A 24,992-nucleotide genomic window follows, 5' to 3' on the forward strand; every position below is an offset into this window, starting at 1 on the left:
CTTTCGGACAACACTAGTCCTTCCTCAGTGGCGAGTGAGTGAGGGTAGAAAAAGCTAGATGGTATAAAGTGAGAATTTCATGCAAGCATGATTGGAAACAATAGGCTGGGTGAGATTAGAATAAACATCCTAAACAAGTAAACAGGAAGGCCAAAACTAAACTATAGAGGCAAGCCTCAATAAATAAGCCAAATGATTTATCCAGAATAAATTTTCGTTAAGGGTCTATGCTGATGCGAGAACAACATCTTAAGTTCATACCCAAACACCGTTGTTATTCATTTATTTCTATATAGCGAGAACAACATCTTAAGTTCATACCCAAACACCGTTGTTATTCATTTATTTCTATATATATAGAAATAAATGAATAACAACGGTGTTTGGGTATGAACTTACGATGTTGTTCTCGCATCAGCATAGACCCTTAACGAAAATTCTTTTTTTTTTTGTATGGTGGTTGAATTTTGCCTATCCCTCTATACTCAAAAAATGCCTGTAGAACAACCATGAGTTTAAAATGTCACTGGGCAACACAACACCTGTTTTCTAGCCTGATAATAAATGGCATTGTCATCACTACCATAATAGTTTTCTCGTCACCGTCACCATCATCAAAATCATTATCATTATCAACATCGTCGTCACCACCATCATAATCATCGTCAGCATCATCATCTTCATCATAACCATCGTCAGCATCACCATCATCATCATAATTATCGTCTGCACCATTATCATCACCATCAATCATCAACATTTGGTTGATAATGATTTTGTAATTTGAGATGACAGAATAATGATGATAATGGTCATGAATTCGTGGTGAAGATTATTTTGCTGTTGAATATGAATACTTACCGCAATATAGACCATAAATACACGCTTCAGCCAACATTGCCCCTATAAATTGTGCCGACAGGTAAACCACCATATCATTCCACTTCATTTTACCAAAGCACCAGAACAATACAGTCAGTGCTAGATTTAAATAGCCAACTGCAACAACAACAAACCCAAACTGTCTTAAACGTAGATCCGGTGCTACGCTAAAAAATATTTAAAAAGTTATCTATATTGAGCCATGCGTGCAAGATAAGACGCATGCATTTTGCCAGACATTCCAATCTACGGTCCTTCAAATTTGGGACACAATGGTTGGCTTTTGAGGGGCACCTGATCGCCCATCATGGAACTGTGTTGAAAATATCGCCTTAGTACAACGGAAAACCAAATCGGGAGAGTTGAAACAATTTCAGTGATTTAGTTTAACTACTTGATCAGGCGTGGATTTCGGGGTGGGGACGGCCTTAGCCCCCTTTTGGAAAGTTGAAAAAAAAAGAAAGTTATTGATCGTCCAAAACGCAGCAGAGGTTATTTCCGGTCGTTCAGAAACAAACATTTTCCTGGAGACCCCACCCCGGGTATTGTTTGTCTCTTGATCACCCTTCCCTTTTCGGACAAATCTGGATCCGCCCCTGTTGATGTATAATACGGTACATCTAATTTTCATACCATTTTCAATACAGGTGTACAAGCCAATGGTGTAGCCGAAAGCAATTCCAACGTTGATGTACAAGATTTCACTGGAATCATAGGTAGAATTTGTGAAAACGTCGCTGGAATCCTTGTTAAATGTTACACTGGCAACCGTACTACTTGCTATTAACTGCAAATATAATGTTCGTTAATGTACTTTATTCAATGACATGTGGTATGCTTTGGTATCATCAATACATATTTGTCACTTACTACATGTCGCTATGATAGATTCTGGTTTGTAGAATATCGCGTATTGACGGCTGTTTCAGTTGCTATAAACTGCAAAGGTAATTTATTGACATAGGGACCGTTTTTAATTCACTTGTTTGAAGGGCCAAAATATTTTTAGAGTTGATCTCACTGGCCAAAGAGTGGAAGCAGTCGTTTTTAATTGATTCAATTCTGGGGAACGTGTCATCAGTTTAAGATTTGGAGGGTCACATTAGTAATATGATTGATTCCAATAATAAAGCCAGGTTTAGAGTATCGACACAATTTTTTAATGGAATAACAAATATTAGTATTGCCTGTAACATTTGGTAACTATTTTCCGCATTGTAAGCGATGTCCTTTATATTTTTATGATCACTGTTCTTGGTACACGTTTTTATTTTTATTACAATCTAAAGTTCAAACGCTATTTACGAAATACAGTGTACAGAAGAAACCAGAGACAAAACTTAGCGACACATAAGGCCTATTATATCTTGCTGAGTTTCGAAACTAAGCTGTTTTCCCTGAAGTTTTTGTCTTTACTTTGAATTTATCGAATAAAAACGTGGTTAAATGCTTAGTTTAAGGAGTAGGATTAGCACGTCTTTATGGTTTAAGTATTACTTTCTTGGTCCGTTTTGCTTTCATGTTCATGTCAAGCGCATAGATGTGTCCACAATATGCGCTTTGTAAGTCGACCATTATTATATTATTAATTTGTTTTAAATATTTCTTTTTTTTCAGCGTGTCAAATTAAATTATTTTGCGGGTTAAATTTGGCCCGCGGGTACTAAACATTCAACGTTTAGTTATAATCATTCGACAAGATGAAGACAAAAATTCAACCCTGTCATAACAACTTTATGGGAAAACAACTTGGTTTCGAAACTGTGCAAGCTATAATAGTATAAATAGGCAATAAATAGAATATAGGCCTACGCACATATACACCGACTATATGTGCCGCCAAATTTTTTTCACTGTGTTTTATCAGTACAGTAGTGTTCGAACTTCATTTTCATTGTTAATAAAAAACTTGTACCAAGAAAAGTTCTCATAAAAACACAAAGGCCATCGCGAACAATGCGGAAATAGTTTACCAAACGTTATAGGTAAAATTAATGTTCATGCTAGTTGCATTTAAAAAAAGTGTGTCTACACTCTAAACCTGGGCTTTATTATTAGGATCAATCATAGGTAAAGCGACCCTCCAAAGATTATATTTGGCCCGTGAGACCAACTCTAAAACTATTTTGGCCTTTCAATAAATTAATTAAAAACCAGGGGCCAAAAATACGCAGAAAAGTACAGGGAATTATCTCTTGATGTATTGAACTTCGTGGGCCATCTATGTTGTGTTTTACACCGAAGACATTCAATCGAATTACATCCATCTTTAAATTCTTTCTTTTATTTCATATTTCGCTTCTATCGCATTATCTAGCCGTTTTGACATGATTAAAACATTCTTTTTTTTTTAATAGCTTGGCATGTTTGGGCAAAAAGCAGTGCATAGTGTTTTTGTGCAATGCAATTGAACAAAAGCCTTTTGGCATAAAAACAAATTGTATCAAAAGTTCAAATATACAGTACAATATAATTGGGAAAAAGTGGTAAATAGTCAGTACCTGTTCATATTTTTTATTTGCAGTGCAAACGACTCTGATGTCGACTACATAATTCTTCTGGCCTATAGAACATAGGCCTAGGCTATAATTTTGGTTTTATTGTTGTGCGTTATGTGCCGGTAGTTGACTTTTAATCCCATGACTGGCCGCTTATCGTACATGTGTACACAACTGTAATCGACGACAAACAGCCAGGCAGGTCGAAGTACGTCAGTAAAAAAATAATGACGGTGACGATAAGGATATTTTTTTCATGGAAACAGTTTATAATTTGATAAATATGTTTGATATGTCTGCACAACAATAGAATATATAGAACTTAAGTTCTAAATAAATAAATGAATGAGTATGCACATGAATATGTACAATCTCAGTTTGATAAGTTACCAGCAGACTAATGGAGATACGCAAGGGCGTCGATCCGTGGTTGAAAGTGGGGGTGGGGGGGGGAACGAAATGAAAAATAAAGCCTTGCGCCGTAGGACCAAGCCTTGGTTGGGGAACAGGGGGCGAAGCCCCCGGAAGCTCTGGCGCATATAGCCTTTTAATTGATTTTAAGCAATGCAATTAACGTTTATTTCCATACGCAATTTTCAAAATATCCAGTAATTTGAAATAGAGATGGGCCCAGAGAGGGACTTTTACAGATGGAGAGTGTAGCTGGACTAAAACCTCAGCCCCACCATGGTTGAAGAAAATTTATTATTATGGCATCTCTAGTTGGTCGGAAATGGCACTCTCAGACTGAATTTGAATATAATTTTAACTTTTCTAAAATTTTAAGTTAAAAAAAAAAAAAAAAAATTATGAATGATGGCGCGGCTGGGCCCCTTTGAATCTGCCACTGAAATTCCCATCATAAAAAGTTTTTTTAAATTAACCTTTTACTCATAATTATGCCCGCTTATATATTTCGTGCAAATTAATATTCATAAAAATAATGATTTATTATCTACTGATTAGCTTGTAACGTATTCAAAATTCGAACTATGCAAAAAACAAATAAGATTAACTTAAAACAGTCATTAATTTAGTCTTTTGCATGTACAGTACTTTTAAAATCAATCAAGAGGTTTTTGCTTTTTACCTCTTTTTGAATTTTGCTTTTGTGTAAGTTATTGCGACCAAACTATTGTGAGTGGAAATAATACCGTCTAATTTACGATCAAACAGGACTAGGGAGATAGGGAGCACGCAAAACATTAGTTAACATTTTGATTTCACAAACATAAAGGTGATTTCTTAATGTATTATTATTAGTGGTGGCTCCAGGAAAGCAAATTAGAGGGGGGGACAGGGAGGGACTTGTACGTTGGGAAAGTAGAGCACCTCAGCCCCACCATGGTTGGGGCTGAGTGAAAAAAAAATTATGATTAGGACACCTCTAGATTGCCGGAAATGGCACTCTCAGACCTTAATTCTAACTATAATTTACTTTGTTTTTTCCTTTTTTTAAAAATAATTTTGAAAAATTTATGGTCGGCTCGGCCCCACTTAATCGAATCCGCCACTGATTATTATGAAGTCATTGCGAGATTTCGTAACACTGGAGTTTGTAAACTTTTGGTAGGCCTATCACTTAATCGGAATAGATAGACATATCCGTGTCAAAGGCTGTATAATTATTGTTTAATAATGGTTATATGAAATTCAATTGACGACCTATGATTTTTTGAAATTAGGAAAAACAGTAATCATATGTATGAAGGAATTATAAAAACCCTAGTATATACGTACGGGTCATAATAATATACAAAAGGAATAAATCGTTTATAGTAGAAATTGTGCACTTTTGAGTTTGTAAAAATATTGGCCTAATAAGTATACATGCTTCCAATTTTAACAACGTTCAGTACATTGTTTTCACAATAAATTTAACCGATCTAGTGGTTTTTTGAGATGGTTATGAAATGTATAAACAATTACGTTTTTACTCGGTTTTGGTCCGAAAAATACGTACCGCACATAGAAAAGTGAACAGACAAAATTCATGAGTCATGCGTAATTGTTATTCTTTCCATTCGCTTTTATAAGTGGGGTTTTAATTATAGAACATTGGTGAAAAGTGGGGGGGGGGGGGCAATCGATATGATGTCCCCCTACTTTGAAAAGTGGGGGGGGGACGCGTTCCCCTGTCCCCACCGATCGACGCCCATGGAGATACGTATTCATCGTATATCGTATTTGTATAACTATATATAAAAAAAACATTATAAACTTGATGCACTTTTCAGGTATAACATTGAGCCATACTCGGTAAACATTATTCGGATTGCGCAGATTATAGCACGAACACATTTCAAGGTAGTGGAACCGTATAATATAAGGCTACTGAAAACAAAAACAACAGCTTTATGAAAATCAAATCGTATACCAAAAACAGTGTTCCATTATTCTCGTCAAAGTTTCATCACATTATTTAAGGGAAACTTTCAGCAAACTTAGAATATAAAGATGCCATTTGCCTACCCAACTCCCTGGTCTACCCAAGCAGGAGGTATATAAAAACATTCAATCATAAGCTTATATGATACGACAAGGGTAAAATACAACTTTATAAATAACAATTTCATTTTACGATAGGCCTATCTTTTAAAGCCTGATAAACTCGTATCGTTTAGCTGAATCTCGATTCGTATATCTGAACCCGGGGTTCAGATAGGTGGCAGTGAGAAAAAAGACGCTGCCACCCTCAAACATCACCCTTCCGCCAACCACCAGGAAATCCCTGGCACCAATGCGGGGGGGGGGGGGGAATCATTCAATCACAACTGATTGTGGCCCCAACTAGACGTGGGCCTGTCCAAGTAAGGCATATAACAAAATATTCAATTAACTTACAACGAAGGCGAACATCCCAAGGAGTTCAGATAACAATTTTCGCAGCAATGGTAAATTTGTACAACTAAATCGTTCAAAATGTTTTTCGTACCGCAAACCCATTTTGGTAGTTATGCCCTATGCTTGTTTTTATTTTAAAAAGATTACAGTTTTGTGTTGCGGATTTTTACTTCAACTAAGCACAATGTAAAGGTATTGTACTTTGACCTTGCCTCTGGCGGGCGGGGCCCTGTTTTCATCCAATAAATACATTAGTATTAGTTTAACCACTCGGTCTTTGCGCAATGTGTGATCACCTTTTATATTTGAACCGCGATTGTTGATGACATAATCAATGTTAAAAATATTGAATCCCGACACGATGACGTGCATTTCGATATTTGGAGTATGTATTATACTATCATATCTGCGATTGAGTGAATGCCTTTTATTTAGGCAAGTTCTCAAACTATTTTGTGCAGGTTTCCATGAAGGCCATATCTACCTACCAATCAACATTATCCAAAGCCTTCGGCGTGTAGAGATTGTATGGAAACCAAGCTAAAGTTTCTGTATTTGCCACTAATATAAAAGTGTGGTGTATAAATGAATGAACGAACGAACGAACGAATGAGTTTTCACAATAGCCTATTTCACTTCAAAGTTATTGTATATATGTCATGCGTTACTGTTTTGTTGTGTGAAGTAAATATTACTTGAATTGAACTGAATTGACTTGAATTGAATAAATGAATGAATAATATGAATAAATAAATGTTAAGTCCTTTTAAGAACAAATATAAATTTTGGGTAAAACAAATACATTATATAATATTTGTTTAAATGTACGGAAGTAATTTATGTATTATTGGTTCGGTATCTACGTGTTTTATCTCATTAAAATTAATGACCCATTTCATTTGAAATGGTATTGGTCCGCTTATCAGGCATGGAACCGTAGAGGATAATTTATAGGACTCATCTACGTTAACATAATATTTTTGACTGGTATGCATATATTATAATTATTTTATAATTCATATCGGTATTATTGTTATTATTCATGTTATTGTTATTATTATCTATTACTACTACTACTACAAAATTGCTCTTGTTATCACAATCATTACCATCACCGTCGTATTCGCCATAAAAATCATCATTCTATTAATATTATAGACTATATGCCTATTCAATAGTTCGAAATAAGGTCTAACTATTATTCTTAGTTATTTTTTCTTCACGTTGACCAGGTTACTTTCTGTATGTCCATTATTATGGCATGTGTGAAAAACAAATAGCTGGCTGCCGGTTGACAGACGGAAAGGAACGATATAAGGTGTTACGTTGTTTCTCTTCTGACTTTTTCGGTCGAGTACGTCAAAGCGCAACAGGAGGATATTATTTGGAAGACACAATAGAAGCACACGACCGTTACCGTATCAGTCCGTTAATGAGTTCAAATAATGAAAAAAAAAAAACTAACAAAATTAATAACATTAATTGTTTTGAGAATGATCACAATAAAACAGGACTTTCATATACAAAACATATGTTAATTTTATTCTACCATTAGTATTAGGCCTAATACTTTTTTATGCGCTTATAATTAAAATAATTTCATGTGGCCTTGTGAGAAAATATTTTAATCATTTTACATAGTACAGGAAAAGGTCCCAAAGGCCCAGCATCCATAATCGTACCCAGGCCCAATGGTTGCACTTTCAAACTCAAAATTACTACAAAGTTTGGCGTAGGTGATATAAGCCTAATTTAAATCAACCATTTTTAATGTACAAGAACATTTTAATGATCTCCAAATACAATAAAACATACATTTAACAACTTCACATAATTATACTATATTGAATTTTATTCTTGATATTATAAATATCTTTAAGATATTGATACATGTAATATATTTGTATTTGAATATATATTATATATTCAAATACAGTTCAAACATTAAAAAGCGTACAATTGACACAGTCCTATCTCATAGTTCTATTAGCTAAAAGTTAGGTGCATACGAACAATTAAATATTTAAAAATTGTATTACAGTAGGAATATCTTTAAAATAGTAGGAAGAAGAAAATGTATCTAAAATATAACATTGATAACAAGTGTGCTATAGTACTACAGGTATGTATATACATCAGACATTTGATACAGTACAAGTTTTGTATGTCTACCTACGGTTTGATATACAACTTCACTATAAATAATGAATTTTATTCTCAATTAATACAAAATATCTTCAAGATATCAGATGCAAGGAAATGTATCTGAATACAATTTAAACATTAACATGACGTGTATTACACTTGGTGTATCTCTAATATATCAGACACAAGCAAAATATATATAAATCAGGTTAAAACATTAATAAATATCAAAAGCCAAAATATCTTTCAGACAGATAAAGAAAATATGTTAGATAAATAAAAATATAAATTAAGGATAAAGAAAAACAAAAAAATTAAAATAATAAAGTGTATCTTTCCGAAAAATAAAATATAAATATATCAGATAAATATACATAAAAATAGAAGGTCCATAAATAAAATTAATCTGAATAAAGCTGACAATAGAAAATGAAAAATGATGATGTGCACATACAATATAGGCCTAATATAAATGTACATGTGGTATACATGGATATAATTGAAACTATTGTAGAGCTATGAAGTAGGTATAGTTATCAAGATTGACTTATATCCATTTTTTGTTATAAAGGTTGGCCAGGATCAACATATGCAGCTCTAAACAAGATTATGAGACCAATGATTTATAGGATTTTAAATTATTAATGGAATTTATGGAAATAGGCATTGGCAAAAACCTGGAACACTTCACTCTTGGTCTACATGTCCATTGTTATCAATTCAGTCCAATTAATTTATCATAGATTTAAAAACACAAAAAAATAGAAAAACCCGTGGAAAACTACTGTATAAATCTCTGTTTCGTAGTATTAACATAATTACATAAACTTTGAAAACAACTTTCTGTTTCTGATCTATAACCTTGTAAGCTATGTAAAAACGATAATTCATTACAGTATGACTACTGTTCATTGCCATTTCTACATCATTTCTTTGGCGGTTACATTTTTGTACTACACAGATATTAACCAACTACTGAACACTGAATAACTCCTCTATGGCGTTTTGTTTAAACAATATTTTTACCATCTGGTAAACTGATTCTATCAATGCAATAACAAAATTAAGGCTTAAAATTCAAGCATGAAATGAAATTTTGTAAAATGGATTTTTAATGATTGTTTTGAAATTGATCAGTTACCAGCGCTTCCATAGCTAACACCAGCGACACTCAACAATTCTGAAATAAATGATAATATACATTTAGATTACTGGTCTATGATTTCATAGACTTATTATTTTGCGACACATTTTATAAATTAATTGTGTTAATTATTAAATTAATTATTAAGTAATTTAAATATTAGAAGGAAATAATTTTAGTTAAAAAATATGTTAGGTAAAACCTGGAAAATAAACCCCAAAATTCCAATTGTGAAAATGTTGAAGAATGCATGAAAACAAAGTGAGAAAATGTAAAGTGATCCAAAATGGTTTGTAATGTACAAGTCAATGCATGCATAAAGACAATAGAAAGAATATTGGTTTTTAAAAAAATCTATCAGTAGGCCATCCAAGCATAGCGCACATAAGCCAAAACACATTTGTGCCAGATAAAGACAACTTCATTAATTATTGTTATTTATGTCAGTAGTATTAAAGAAATTTTATGTCTGTAATTCTTATATTAACATTAATCAAATATTTTGAGCCCTCAAATCCTGTGCTTCTCCTGTGCCCTTAAAATATGCATATCATAAACGATTTAAATATTTTTCAATCATCCTTGAAATATTCCAATTAAAATATTTTATGTCTATAAAGTCAACCTATTATATATATATATATATACATATATATATGTATGTGTATATATATGATAAATTTTGGGCTTTGAAAGAAAGATTGGTTTACACTACTAGAACACTTTAGATATATCTGACACAAGAACGAAGAATGCTAGGTCTATGCTAGTCAGCAGGTTCGAATTTTAGAGTAAATTAATCAAGATTAAATGCGTAAAGGTAATTGTCATAAATGCCTCTATGATTGTCATAAATGTCTACAATGATACAAGGGGCCTCTCTGGAGTGTCAATCAAACCCAACAACTGACCAATCAGAGTAAGGCTATGAATACGTACGTCCTACAAACAAATGTTTTGTAAAACAAACGCATGTTTACGTACATTTACCCTATTGCTTTTTGGAACCTTAGCAACAATATCTAAGCGAAAAGGTCCATTGTCATAAAAATCAAACATTGCAACAATTGACATATACACCCCAACACAGCAGAACTTTTTCAAAAGAAGGGAAAAGAGAAAATAGTTGAACAGCTGCTACTTGCATTGTGTCAAATTTCTAGCACTTGAGTTTAAAGTGTGATAGTAGTGTAAACCTTGCTTAAGTTAGTTAAATGGAGCAAAGAATATATGCACTACAGTGGCCTAATCTAGGTTTCTTGTATTTCATTTATTTTTGTATTTTATTATTCAAACATCCAACAGTTTAAACACTAATTACAGAATCCGCATTCAATGTAGGGAAGCAGTAATACTGTAGATGTGTTAGCAAGCACAAGCAATGCTAGTAAACTTGATTCGCACTAGAGAATTCTGCAGCTATTATGCAAATAACTTCCGAAGTGAAACTCTTGAAATTAGACAGGTACTTACAGAAACGCTCCAGCAAACTTTTGTAATACTTGTATTAATGAAAATAAGGAAATTCCATTTCAAGTCAACCAAAAAAAAAATGGTCAATCCCTTGGATTTTGTTCAAATTTTAGTATGTGGTTGGGACCCATGAGAAAAAATCAGAAATGAAAAACATTTTATCTAGCCTCATAATTAGCGAGATACATGCTAACGAAGTTTCAGCTAATTAGCGATACCCTGCGACTGATCATATCAACTCAATAGTACCTATTGACTTAATTTTGGTGTCATTTTAAAGCTATGAGTAGCTCTATAACTTTCTAAATAAATGCTTAGAAAGTTCACATTTGAATAAAAAAAATATATATATATAAATCTTTATTTTCTTCAAATCATGCTAAAGCTACATTATGATGTAAAGAACCTTCCCTTTTAAATTTGGTGATGGGCGCTCTAACAGTTCCTGATCAATGAGCAATTATATATGGCATGTCCATTCAGAATCGCCAGAAAGAAAGAATAAAAAGATCTCTGACAATAACAAGAGGTGATCCGCTCGTTAAGCGGATCACCAATGAAAGCTGCAGAAGCATTGCACTGTCAACAGTTGATGACGTCGAAAAGATAAACAAATGTAAGAGATCCCTTCCTCTATATCCTTCTTCACAATATTTTCCAAGCATTCTCCCCTTTCCTCTTAACAGTTTCTTTCATTACCTTCAGTTTCCTCATTCCCTAGTCTTTTTCTCCTAATCCCTTAAACATTCTCACCTTTCTTAGGATAATCTTTCTCTAGCCTACCTTTTCTGTTCTTTATTCCTTTTACTTATTATATATAACAATCAAACTACATGCACACAGGACTATAAGCAATAAATAATTCAATAAAATTAGGTCAAAGAAAGCTTAATATAAGCTCACAAAAAGAGTAGGCTCTCCCAGTGATTAATGTTGATAATTTACAAAATAAACACAAAATAAGATTTCAAATCAAAGATAGTTTCTTCATTCTTTGCTATTGTCCCTATCTACAGTAGTATCATTGTTTACAATTCGTATATGTTTACCCTTATAAAATGATAGTAAAATTTCATTCTCTAAATAAACTGGAAATTCCAAAATATTTAATATTGACTGCCGTTCTGAGAGGGTGGTAAAAATACAGCTAGTTAAAGTCACATCAAGACGATAATAAACAGTTACAGCTGAATTAATTAATAATCTATAACTATAAAATGGTATGCCAAACACTTTATGGTTTCTCACATTCCTCTACTATTTTGCTCTATTTTTGTATTTGTGTACAATTATGATTATTGAACACATGTAAAATACTAATTTATGAAAGAAATGGTCTGTATGATTGGACTATAGACTACTACAGGCTCTGAAAACAATATAGTTTAATTACTTTGTCTCTTACGACTCATGCTCACTTGAACTCCTGTGCGGTGCTGCAAGATAATGTTCCTCACCTGCATATACATAATTATTATATTATTAATGATAAAAAGATGATTTTAAATATTTAAAGTATGCCTGATAATAAAGATGATAGTAACAATACTATAATTTATATAATAATAATAATAATAATAATAATAATAATAATAATTAATAATAATAATAAATACTTATTAGTGGTCAAAGCAATGCCTGTCCTCTTGTGAACAAAAACGGAATGTGGTGAGATATATACAGTATGGTACTGTACTGGATTAAAATAGGGCTCTACAGCGCCTACGTCACAATTTTTCTCACAAGTACATACACGATAGGGAAATGCTTGAGTAACAATTTTAAAATAATATGAAAACAACTTAATAAAACTTTTTTAGATTTTATTGTAAAAAAGTTGTCCATAAAAACTAGTTTGTACCCTATGTATTTGTATAGAACATAGGGAAAATTCCCCAATTATATTATCATTATCAAACCAACGTTTACGTTTCAGCTGCTGCATGAGCATTGTTGAGGTGTTTGCTGAAGCCACTGCGGGTGTCTTTCATTTAAAAACTTCTTTATAACTTCTGTCTAACGGTAAGCATTTTTCAAGCATTGATTATGGATGCAATGGCAGGGGCAGCGGAAGCAATTAGGTATTGGTCAGGCAAGGGAGTTCAGGATTTAGCACTTCTAGACGCTCTGAAATACCCAAATGATACCCAAAAGGAAAAGAATTACCCAAATAAAAAGCCAAATGAATCCGAATTACCCACATGAAACACACAATAAACAAATACATAATGTACAAACAATAGAGATTTTAAATAATTAATTAAATATAGGCCAATATTAAACAACTTCAAGATGATTAAAAGATTAAATATAGGCTATCAAGAAATACAAAAAAATGTTAGAAATTTAACAAATGAAATTAAATTAATAACGTTTGTTTTATTTTTTTTTTAAACTTAGAAATCTAATTAGTGTATGAACAACGATGATCCCAACATGAAATCTATTCCAAAGAAAAGACTAGTACTAAATGTTAAGTACCTTCAGTTTGATAAAATTATTAAAGGTTGAGGACTTAAATCTGAGTGCCTTCTAACAGTTCAAGGCAACCAATCTTCTGAGCGGAATGCATTTCATGATGAGTAGAGATGACTGTGATGATTTGTCGGTAAAATGGAATGGTCTAACCACTACATAACAGTTGAAGCCCTACTGTGCTTAACATGCACTGACACAGTTTAAATAATGCTCATGCAACCCCAATTTTTTTATATCATGCAATATGCAGGGATACAGATTATTGTTTTCAAATAGTTTTTAAAAATATTTTTATGAACTTTATACTAATTTTTTAATGATTTTCATTTATAAGTCTGATTTTGCTGCTGATATCTAAGTTTTGGCAAAGTATGATCTGGAAAGGATATCGTACTAGGCTTGCATTTTAACCAAGGGCTGACAAAGGGTGCAAGTCTGTTAGCACATTTTGTAGCAAAACCTCTCTTTTTAAATGAATGATACAGTTGATCAGACCACAAATGCAACTTTCTTTCAAGCTTTGTCCAGCCAAAAGTTTTCTGTGACAAACATCAATGATTTACCAATTACAGTACATAAGCATGGTGATGTCATGGCACATCAATTTGCAAATCACATCATTCTGCCACAGAAAACCTGATAGTGTTGATATACTTTTAAACTATAATATGCAGTACAATAATGGAGATTCAATAGGAAGGGCCATATCTATCATATATTTGATTCAGATCAAGTAACTCTCCACAGGTTTAAACAAAACATTAAACAAATAACAGGATCTACGAACTTTAAAATTATTAGGTATTCCCGGTATGTCCCTTTGCTATAGAAATTAGAAGATTATTGAATCTCCACCACTGTTAATTTAGGCTATGTTGAGACACAAGTTCTACTAATAAAGTGGTGTTAACTTGTGCTCTTGGCGAAGTAGACACCAGTAATGTGCAATGCCACTAAGTTACGCCAGCCATCAATAATTTGCAAGTGCTGGTCAAAATTTGTATGTCAAGACCGGTGTTAGTTGTGTGTGGTGATCACTTAAGTCTGACCATAGCCTCAAGATATGTAATGCGCATGCTGTCCAAAATCAGCCGTTAAAGTTAAAAAAAAAATTTAACATATTTTCATTATGTTATGTTATTAAAATGAAAAGAAGTAATATTCAAATGTTAATTTAATGTAATCATAATCAATAATATATAATTTAATCAATTAAACTATGTAATTTCTATGAATTATTGGAAATTAAACATATACTGTCTGATAAAAAAACTCCTCAAATATTAAAATAATACATTACATTGCTCATAAATAATTTACCTAGAGCATTATACTTTGATGGGTTTACAGACTTTTAAGACTAGAATATGGGAGCCATATCATTAATGTATTTGTAAATTTTAGACAAAAAATATTTTCTAATTCAATTTTTAAATTGAAAACAAACCAAATATTGAATTTTATTTGCCAAGATTATAATATCAAATCACAGAAACTATTCTGTTAAGTTGCTACCTCCATCAAATTGAAAATTCAGCAACTATATTGTTGAGACGGCTTAAATGTCTCATCCAAATGATGGTGCCCTCCGGTACTGGTATGGGCATGTATAATGTGCCTCTTCCTTGAGGTTATAAAGTGCACTTCTTTTCCCTGGTCATTGGGTCCACATGCTTTAAGTGTTGCTGCTGGTAATCAGAGCAGGAGAAGGCAACCCCACCAGGTACCCATTTATACTCCTGGGTGGGAGAAGCAATGCAGATGAAGTGGCTTGCGCAAGGACACAAGCAAACGCACAGCGAGGGATTGACACCCCGACCTCAAGGTTGGGAAACCAAACCGTTCCCACTGCAACAAATCGTTTCCACAACCAACTACAAAGCAATGATCTGGAAGGTTATCCATGGTTTAACGCACACACAGTGGCGCCACAAATTTAGGTGGCAGAACTAAAGCAGCTGCACTCTACAATTGTATTTAATAGTAGACTAACAGTAGACAGTATATGTTTAACTTATTAATGTATTTACTGTTATTCATATGCTTCCAAAAGGGGAATACCTGCATCACTTTCTCTAGCAGCTATGCCACGTTTTGGATGATTGTTTTCGATCAACAAGATGTAGATGATCGCAGCAATAAAAGCACCAGCTATCGGACCAAATATTTGAGCAAACACCCACCACTTTGTCTTACTTGAATTGAAGAAAAAGAAATAGTTTATTGTCAGTAATTTACTTCCAATATCTATTTTGATTATACAAAAAAATGTATTGGATTCATCATACTATAATATTACTACAGTCACAGCTAAAAAACAATGCCAAATTAAAAAAACATTTACATGAAAACTTAATACACAACTTTTATAATTGCTTTAAAATATATATAGATTTAATTAAGGCAATGGTTTAAAAATTATGTTAAAATAGTGAACAAACTACCCAGTGCCCATAATATAAAAACAATGGTCTCAAGGTTTAAAAGCAGAATGACTATGAAGTTCTTGCAAATATTTGGGAACGTACTGGGTATTCAGTACGATAACAAATCAGGTAGGCCAAAACATCACTTCTATCATAGAGAAAGAAAAGGAGTCACAACACAGCAAGACCAAACAATAATTGATCCTATTTACCGCAAACCCTAAGGCACGATCAGTGATGACTATTTAATGACCTTGATAATTAATTTGGTTGTAAAACGATTGCTGGATTATGCCCGCAGGGCAATTCAGCATGCGCACAATACATTGCTATGGACATTCGCTGTAGTACTCTTTGCTGCACACTCCAGCTAGCAAACTTATGTTTGTGTACCTGTTTACTGCAGATCGTAATCAACTATAACTTGCCAATTCAAATGTATTTCTATTTGCGAGGGATACAAAAACTATCAAGAAAAAGTATCGTAAATACTTGTGTTGTATCTCTATGATTATATAAATTAGCTATCCAGACGTGACGGAACTAGGGGGTGCTGTGTTATGGAGAGTAATGTGTGACCGAAAATGGTCTGCAGTCAGTTGGTTGTTACCATGCGCCAGTGATGTTGGAGTATATAGTACAGCAATATGAAACTATTAGGCCTAATGAATGAATAAAGTTCAGAGTTTGTCGTGTAGTGAAATGATTATTTCACATTTTAAGTGCTCCCTAAAAATTCATAAGTCTAAGCTAAATTACGGTGATTAATTTAATTAGCGAAGATATGGAGACAATTATTTCGAATCCCTCTTTCCAAGAGGGGATGCAAATGATGATTTGTGAAAATGAGTACGCCGTACACTTTCGGAAGAAAAAAAAAAAAATAAAAAAAAAAAATAACTAAGAATAATTCATTTGCAGAGGTACCTTGTTTAAGTATTATACAATGCTAACAATGCGGCTGTTGTAGCCCTGGCTTGGGCAAGGCATCCATGTGCAAAGCAGCGGTGTTTGTTTATCCATGAAAAAAGCACGCCACCGGGAAAGTTTTCCTTACCAGGAAAAGGTGACGTATCTAGCTTATGACGTATGCATGCTAACTAATGTGAGTGTGACGTCACCAGAAAATGAATATTTTCTTTTATAACCAAAATATTAATAACTACAAAGTTTATGGGCGTAAATTCCCTTAATACGAATGAAGTGTTGCACAATCTCCTTGCCATACAAATTACAGCTCCCACTGACGTCTCAGTCGAGAAATACTGGTAGCTGTTTTTCTCGCAAATTCTGACTACAAAACCATATCCAAATTTCACGTTCCACTTTTGACCCTGAGTTGTGCTTCGCACTCGCCGCTGGGGGTGGCTTTCTGGGAATCCTGCGTCAAAAGTCTCAATTCTGTAAAATTTTCTAAATGCATGACAGATTTCTAGCCTAGCTTAGGCCCTAATATGGCGTGCAGAATATTTTACAACCTGGCATACAAATAAATACAAATACAAATATTCTTTAATGGCAATCTGCATATTACAAAAGATAAAATACAAATTGAAGTTTAACAAATATAAAAATATATATAAATATATATGAACAATTGGGAAATCCCTCGTGAAAGATAAAATAATAACCACAACACAGTAACTTATCATAGCAACAGTAAAAACACGATAAAATTATTATTTATCTAATATATAGAAAATTGGAGACCAATTTCATTGTTGAATACTGATTATAAAATTGCTGCTCATGCATTATCTTGTAGACTCCAAACTGTACTAAAATCATTCATCAGTACTGACAAAAAGGTTACATTAAGAAAAGATTTATAGGCAACATAAGGCTTGTAGAAGAAATAATGCATTCTTACAAAGAACACAAAGAAGGTGCTCTACTATCCTTAGATTCAACTCAGTCGATAGAAATTTCATGTTATCTGTTTTAAGGCATAAAGACACTTACCTTAATTCTGCCCATGCAACGACTATTAAACCACTAAGATCTTGGAGTGGGTTGAAATAGAAACGTGCATAATAACTGAATGCGATTCCAACCAAAAATAAAATCAACCCAATCATAAGGGGCTCAAAACGTTTGGATGGTTTGATGGTCTTGAGTGGTTCGTTATGCTCAGTGCTGAGTGAGTCATCTTGCTGTTTATTCTTCTGTTCATCAATGATTGCCATGACACCGATGGTGAATATTCCTGTTTTCAGAGCCTTCGGGGAAAACATGAAAGGTACATTAAGATAAAACATATTCACTCATTAACCAAATTAATCACTATGGCATCACAAAATCCTTTCCTGTTGGTCCGCTTGTTGGGTATATTACCAAAAATTATTCTAAAACTGTGAGCGGTTTTGAATTATTCTCCAAAAACTTAAATACTTTCATACAACACTTTATGTAGTATATATCATTAATAACATGGATACATTGTGGGTTAAGACATTTCATTTGACACAGTGATAACAGAGGCCAGAAGAGTGAGGTTTGAGACCATCTTTTACAGTACAGTAGCAACTACACATTATTCTTTGGCTATGTTCAGACTCAACAATTTCGCTAGCATATGACAATCCACCAACAAACCCCAAATTTAGAGTATGCCACTGACCTAATATGACGGTCATGCATCAATGATTTTGAACACTTGTGCTGATGTTACACTAATCAATCAGTGTGAACTCGCTAGTTACATCATAGACCAAGGTAAGCCTAGCGTTAGTTACGCTAGGTGCACCTCTCAAGTCTGAACAGCCATTATACCACGAATATTTATGCTGACTCTGTACATTTATACAGTAGAACCCCTCCTTTGGGACAACCCTATTCAGGAAAAACCCCTATTAAGGGGGACACTTTTCCATAAAATGAGGTGGGATATATATTTTCACTATATCCAAACCCTATTAAGTGATGGGGACACTTTCTGAGTGTGTCAAATGGTCAAATAACCCCTCATAAGGTGACACTTTTCAAATTAAAAATTTGTTTCCATTGTATCTCAACAACTACAGCAGTTTTAAAATAAGAAAAATTCATTCAACTTTATATTTTGACACTTTTTAAGCAATACAGTAGACCAGAATTTTTCCTCCTAATTCCTTACAGTTACAGTTGATTTTGCCTTTGTTAGGTATAGATTACAGTCTTTTATTTTATTAATTTGTTGACTTTGGCATACAGTACACGGTTTATTATATTTTGTATCTATTTTATTTAATTTCTGCATTTAACTTTTGCTTTTTATGATGTACCTTTATGTGTAATTTGTTAATTGTAAATAAGGTATCTCACGGCCATAATGAAAAACAGCATTGTATTTGTTGATTTGTGCTTCGTGAATAAATAAAGTTTTACTACTACTACTACTACTACAGTGAACACCGGTATAGCCCTACTGTATGTGTTACTTTAAACCAATCTTGTCAATTTTGATCCTAAACCATGGGGATTTCTTTTTGTGTACTTTCATACAGGATTCTAATCCATACCATAACAAGCACCCTTAATTGCAAGTTGTTACTCTATTCATGCTATATCCATCCAATAGACACTCATTAAAAAAAACAAAAAAACTGGTCATTGCATAGTGTATTAATAATAATAATAATAATAATAATAATAATAATAATAATAATAATAATAATAATAATAATAATGTTATACTTATATAGCGCATATTGCACATTGCCCCTATGCGCTTTACAAAGAAAAAATATAGGCCAAACAGAGAAAATGCAAATAACAATAAAATAATAACAATAAAATAAAAATAATAGTCATAATAACAATAATAACAATGAGACTAAACTACCCCTAATAGTGGGAACATTTACAAACTATTGTTGTTTTAATTACACTTCTGCCGATTTCATATTATAAATGAATTTTATTTGCATTGCAAATTATTGCTATAAATTAGTTCTAACTAGTGCGGTGCGGTGGTGGGAGAGTGTAATGGGTTGGCAGAAGGGGTGGGGTGGAGTCAGGAGAAGGGGTGGGGAAAGGGTGAGTAGAGGGAGTGTGGGAGATGGGGTGGGCTAATGGGGTTGGGTCATTGAGGTGGGACCGAAGGGGTTGTGAAAATGGAATAAGACGATGGGATGGGGAGATGGGATGGGGAAATGGGGTCAAGAAATGTGGTTCCCTCCTGCGCACACACCCTATTCAGGAGCAGATCCAGAGAAGTCCAAATTGTGGCTATTGGGGGCATGGCCTGCCTGACAAGGGGCTCTGCTGGTGCCACCCCTGCATATTAGTTCAATGTGACACTTATTATACAAAAATATGTTTGTAATATCATGGGAAATATATAAATGATTTTCACAATTTAAAAATTTTATGATCAAAAGTGTCTTGCTTATATCGTGCATCAAAAAGTTGGAATGAACTTCCAAATGAAATACTGTAAAATTAATTTTAAAGAAATAACTTTAACTTTCTATTTTGATGGTTTGTTTAACTGCACAACTTTGAAAACCAGTACTCACATACCGAAAGTGTCTGCAGTCTAAAGAAAGAATAAAATAAAATAAATGCATACATATCATAGATAGTTCATATAGTACCTGGTCTATGAGAGCTTTCCAAAAATGGTCACCATTTACAGATGAACTAAATATAAGGCTTGTTGTTGGTTGATCTATATAGTGTTTAATTTCAGCTTTTGGAGAGAGGTTGAAAAAGAAGTTAGTTACTGTATATTCATCCACATTGTATAAAATAATTTTCACAATATTTTACGTATCATGATTCTGATAAAAAATTTGTAAAAAGATTTCTAAGTAATTATAAATGATGATGGTGGTAATGATGGTAGTGAAAATACAAATCATGACCCAGATCATTATGGTGAAGATTGTGTTGATGTTCATTATGAATCTTACCTTTATATAGACCATAAATACAAGATGCAGCCAAAAATGCTCCTACAAATTGTGCTAACACATATGGAATAATATCCTTTGCCTTCATTTTGCCCAAGACCCAGAACACTAGAGTCAGCGCCACATTCAAATAGCCGACTGTAACACAACAATATGTAAACTTTAAAATGCAACAAACTAGGTCCTAGCAGAGAGTTGTTATAGTGACTGGTCCTAGATATTAAAATACAGGTCTCCCTTCAATTAAAGACCACTTTCAGGACCACGGTTTCCATAGTTTTTAGCAGCTTCGGTCTCTCATTAGAATAATATTAGAATTAACTTGGAACCACAGGATAGTGGTCTTTAATTAGAGGTGGTCCTAAATTGGAGGGGTCTTTTATTGGAGGGAGACCTTTATTTAAATTTACAAGCTAAACAATTTATGAATTACAGGGGTCTGAACTCAATTCCTCTGGGTGTCTTCCAGAAATCAGCACATTTTTTGTTCCCGAAAAAGCAAGTGTCGGACACATGCGTCTCCCCCAAAATTGACATGTTTGTACTAATGTCTATATACTATAATTAATTGTCTTTCTGTAGTTAGCTGGATATTATCATCACTTGCAGCACAATATAAGATATATAAAAAATGTGTTAAGATAGCAATGCTTTAAAATTTAAATACTGTGATATTCTAATTTGTTTATCATACCATTTTCAATACAAATGTACAAGGCAATGCTGTAGCCAAAAGAAATTCCAAGGTTGATGTACAAGATGTCACTTGAATCATAGGTAGTATTTTTACTGCTGCCATCCTTAAAATTGTAAAATGTTGCAGAGGCTACTGTTCCACTTGCTATGAACTGTAAAGATACCATGAGTGAGAACGAGGTGAAAACAATCAGGATATGTCAGCTATCTAGATACATTATGTCACCTCTCTAGACCATTGGTACCCAACCCTTATCGTTTGCGGAAACCCTGTGGACATGCCAAAATCTTCACTGACCCCTATGTCCAAATAGTACTCATTGTCCATATCCCAATAATAAGCTTAGGCCTACATATCCAAGATGATTCGCCACGAAAGAACATTAAACAGTGGCGAATCCTGGAATTCGGATAGAAACCATCTCATCTCCACCATGGTTGGGGCTGAGGTACAAAATCTTTGATCTATGCCACTTCTAGATGGCTGGAAAAGGCACTGTCAGACTAAAAATTTGAAGGCAATTTTCTTAATCCCATCCCCCATTTAATTTTTAATGTGTAAAATTTTGGGGGACTTGTGGTTGAGTAAGATTATGGATAGAAGATGATTCTCCAAATTCATAACTTTTTACAGATAGGGTATTTACACTACTTCAGCCCCACCCTGATTATGGAAGAGGTAGGAAATTTTTACGTGTATGGCACTAGATAGATGACACTGTCTGACTCAAAATTTGAATGTAATATTCTGTTATCCCCCGTTTCATTTTGTCAAATTTGTGGGCTCCCTCCTGAATATCCAGGAAATACAAGAAACAAGATGTACATTACCTGAGGATTGACACTATCAAGTGGCTCTCCTATACTAAACATAATTATTTACACAGAGAATACATGAAAGACTAATTTAAAAGGTTCCTATCAGGTCACCAATAAAATATTGGAATTAAAATCTAATGCCAATTAAAACAATTTAGTCATGCCTGTCAAAGGTATTTCATTATTGTCACGGCATGATCACATTACTGTAAGACAAGAAAAATAATAGAATCATGAAAAAGTTGTTTTACTGTAATAATTTAGCGTACCCCCAAATTGTTGCGGACCCCTGCGGACCCCTTTGACTTGGCAGATCTCCAATTATTTTTTGCTGACCCCAGGTTAGGAACCACTGCTCTAGACCCCTCTAATTACGAGACCCCCTCTAATTTTAAAACACTTTTTCAAAGTATAAGCCTACCCAACTAACCACATATCTTCGAACACTGAGCTCACGCTCTATGAGACCCCTCTAATTCGAACCAAGAGTTTTTAAACAATTCTCTGCAATTTGAAAAATTGAACTTCAACATTAACAGATGTACTGTATTTTTTCATAAATTTTAGTTTATCTTTTTGTGCATTTTTCAGGATTTTAAAATACTAGAGTAAGGGAGTGAAGCCTAAAAAATATGATTGTAAAAAAAACTTTGTTGTTTATTTTGTTTGTTACTTTTGCTGTACTTTGTCTTTTTAATAATTACATTATACAATTATTACAGACTGTATCAAATCAAGACCACCCCTCTAATTCCATAGTAGACTGAAATTTGGCACACAGCTAGTTGAATCAAAGATCACCACATAGGCTACGTTACACAATGGGGAGAAGTGAAAACTGTCGGGGAATGCTCCCCCACCCCCACCCCAACACACTAACAGTGATCATCTGATTCCCTGGCCTGGGGCAGATTGCTATATAACGGTCTTTTAACTGGTAGTCTTAACTCCTTGAATAAAGCCCGCATTTATCGAGTTATTCTGTTGAAAAAAACTGAATTTTTATTTCCTTATTTTTAAGTCTGAAAGTGCAATTTCCAGGAATGTAGAGATCTGTGTTAGAATTTGCTCACTTCAACCCAAATCACTGGTGAGTATACTTTTTGTGAGAAAGAAATGGAAGTACACAATATTTATGTCTTCCCCCCCCCCCCACGCTGGTCTCAACCCCCAGTTTAAAAAGGTTGAATACCAGGGACTAGACTGAGGTTAGTGACACCTGACCACACCCACTTATTATGTCGGACCCCTGTCGTAGGTGAGCCACAATAGTGAGCTTTCGCATCAACGACGAACGGGCTCAAGGACAGTAATCTGAAACGAAAATCGATCTGCGCATGTACGACCCCCACGCAGCTTCTCGTTTCTTGGCAAAATCACGAACAGTTTTAGGCCAATTTATCGTCCGTGCACGAACTTCTAACTCAAGCAGCCAATCACATGTTGGTAAAAGATCATACATAAAGATCTAGGCCTAGTGAAAACAGAGCCGAACAAGCCTAAATACCTATTGCTTCCTAGGGCAAGGACGGATGGTAGTTAAATTTCTTTGTTGGTAGCCTGGTTGTTTGTATGTTGTAATGTAGGCCTATTTCCAGGAATGTATTTACTCTAGCCTCAGACAGGCTAGGAAACGTTGACTTACAACAAAAGCAAACATTCCAATGAATTCAGAAACAAATTTCCTGCAAAACGTCAACTTCCATGATTTCAGGTTATCTTCCTGATTTGGTGGATTTGCACAACTGCAGTTTTTAATCCAAGCTTCGTACCATAACCCCATTTTTCTGGTTAGAAAGCGAAGCAGCGATAAAACGGGAAATCCCCGCTCATCGATGCGATCCAGTTGAAACCAGTTCTTATTATTGTTTACGAAGTGACTAATTATGGAACGCCAAAAGGGCAACCTTGAACACTTCAACGATTATACAAACAGTACCAACGAATACACAGGCACTCCAATGAATGTACAAGCACTCCAATGAATATTGAAACACTCCAACGAATATAGTCTTATACACATCTAGATGTGTATAAGAGACAGGGATTGGACATTGTGTTGACTCTGCATTCGCTGTGAGACACTAACGAATATAGAAACACTCCAACGAATGTACAAGCACTAACGAATATAGAAACACTCCAACGAATATAGAAACACTCCAATGAATGTACAAGCACTAACGAATATAGAAACACTCCAACGAATTACAAGCACTCCAATGAATGTACAAGCACTAACAAATAGTTTGGTTTTGAGGTTTGAGCATGGATGTATTTGACCCCCAGAATTGGGGATTACGCAACCATAATAGACAAATAACCTCCTACTAATGAAAATTTATAGCCCAGAGTAGCTCAGTCTCTGACCTGAATGACCTTGTACACTCTCTTTTCTTGATTTCATGAATCCCTGTGCTTTGAGGAACAGCTATTTTTAAAGAACTATTTAGTTTTGATATACTGTATTAAAATACTAATAAACTAATTCTTTTATCACCATATTTGTTTTAAAATTACTGATATTTGTTTTGTGTTATTAACTATACTGTATAAAAAAAATGTTACGGTTGTGAATTGATAATTGTTGTCAGAGCTCATACCATATTGTAATTCTATTTTCTATTTTATTCACCGCTACAATTGCCATAAAAAACGGACATATCTCAAAAGCACACACACACACACACTA

General features: G+C 33.9%; 2 protein-coding genes across 5 annotated transcripts in view; both read right to left on the minus strand.

Moving 5' to 3' along the window:
- Positions 1–6,421, minus strand: part of LOC117102918 (aquaporin-9-like) — a 13,698-nt gene extending 7,277 nt beyond the window's left edge. The window contains exons 1-3 of one of the 2 annotated variants that reach the window (XM_033243375.1): positions 6,225–6,421; positions 1,516–1,669; positions 862–999 (exon numbers count right to left, since the gene is read on the minus strand). In XM_033243375.1, coding sequence (XP_033099266.1) covers positions 862–999; positions 1,516–1,669; positions 6,225–6,326 — 394 coding nt within the window. In that variant the 5' untranslated portion in view covers positions 6,327–6,421. The remainder of the gene's footprint in view (positions 1–861; positions 1,000–1,515; positions 1,670–6,224) is intronic. The other variant, XM_033243374.1, reaches the window with a different exon arrangement.
- A 1,324-nt stretch (positions 6,422–7,745) lies between these two features.
- LOC117102917 (aquaporin-7-like) overlaps positions 7,746–24,992 on the minus strand; it is a 20,490-nt gene continuing 3,243 nt past the window's right edge. Inside the window, exons 1-8 of one of the 3 annotated variants that reach the window (XM_033243371.1) lie at positions 23,946–24,157; positions 21,480–21,633; positions 20,786–20,923; positions 20,468–20,562; positions 17,853–18,109; positions 15,526–15,659; positions 12,380–12,443; positions 7,746–9,549 (exon numbers count right to left, since the gene is read on the minus strand). In XM_033243371.1, the coding sequence (XP_033099262.1) occupies positions 12,388–12,443; positions 15,526–15,659; positions 17,853–18,109; positions 20,468–20,562; positions 20,786–20,923; positions 21,480–21,633; positions 23,946–24,083 (972 nt within the window). In that variant the 5' untranslated portion in view covers positions 24,084–24,157 and the 3' untranslated portion in view covers positions 7,746–9,549; positions 12,380–12,387. Of the gene's footprint in view, positions 9,550–10,193; positions 12,444–15,525; positions 15,660–17,852; positions 18,110–20,467; positions 20,563–20,785; positions 20,924–21,479; positions 21,634–23,945; positions 24,158–24,992 lie in introns of those variants that run through there. The other 2 variants (XM_033243373.1, XM_033243372.1) reach the window with 2 other exon arrangements.

This window comes from Anneissia japonica, unplaced genomic scaffold, assembly GCF_011630105.1.
Source record: "Anneissia japonica isolate Jap-2015-1 unplaced genomic scaffold, ASM1163010v1 scaffold285010_len649756_cov215, whole genome shotgun sequence".
NCBI lineage: Eukaryota > Metazoa > Echinodermata > Crinoidea > Comatulida > Comatulidae > Anneissia > Anneissia japonica.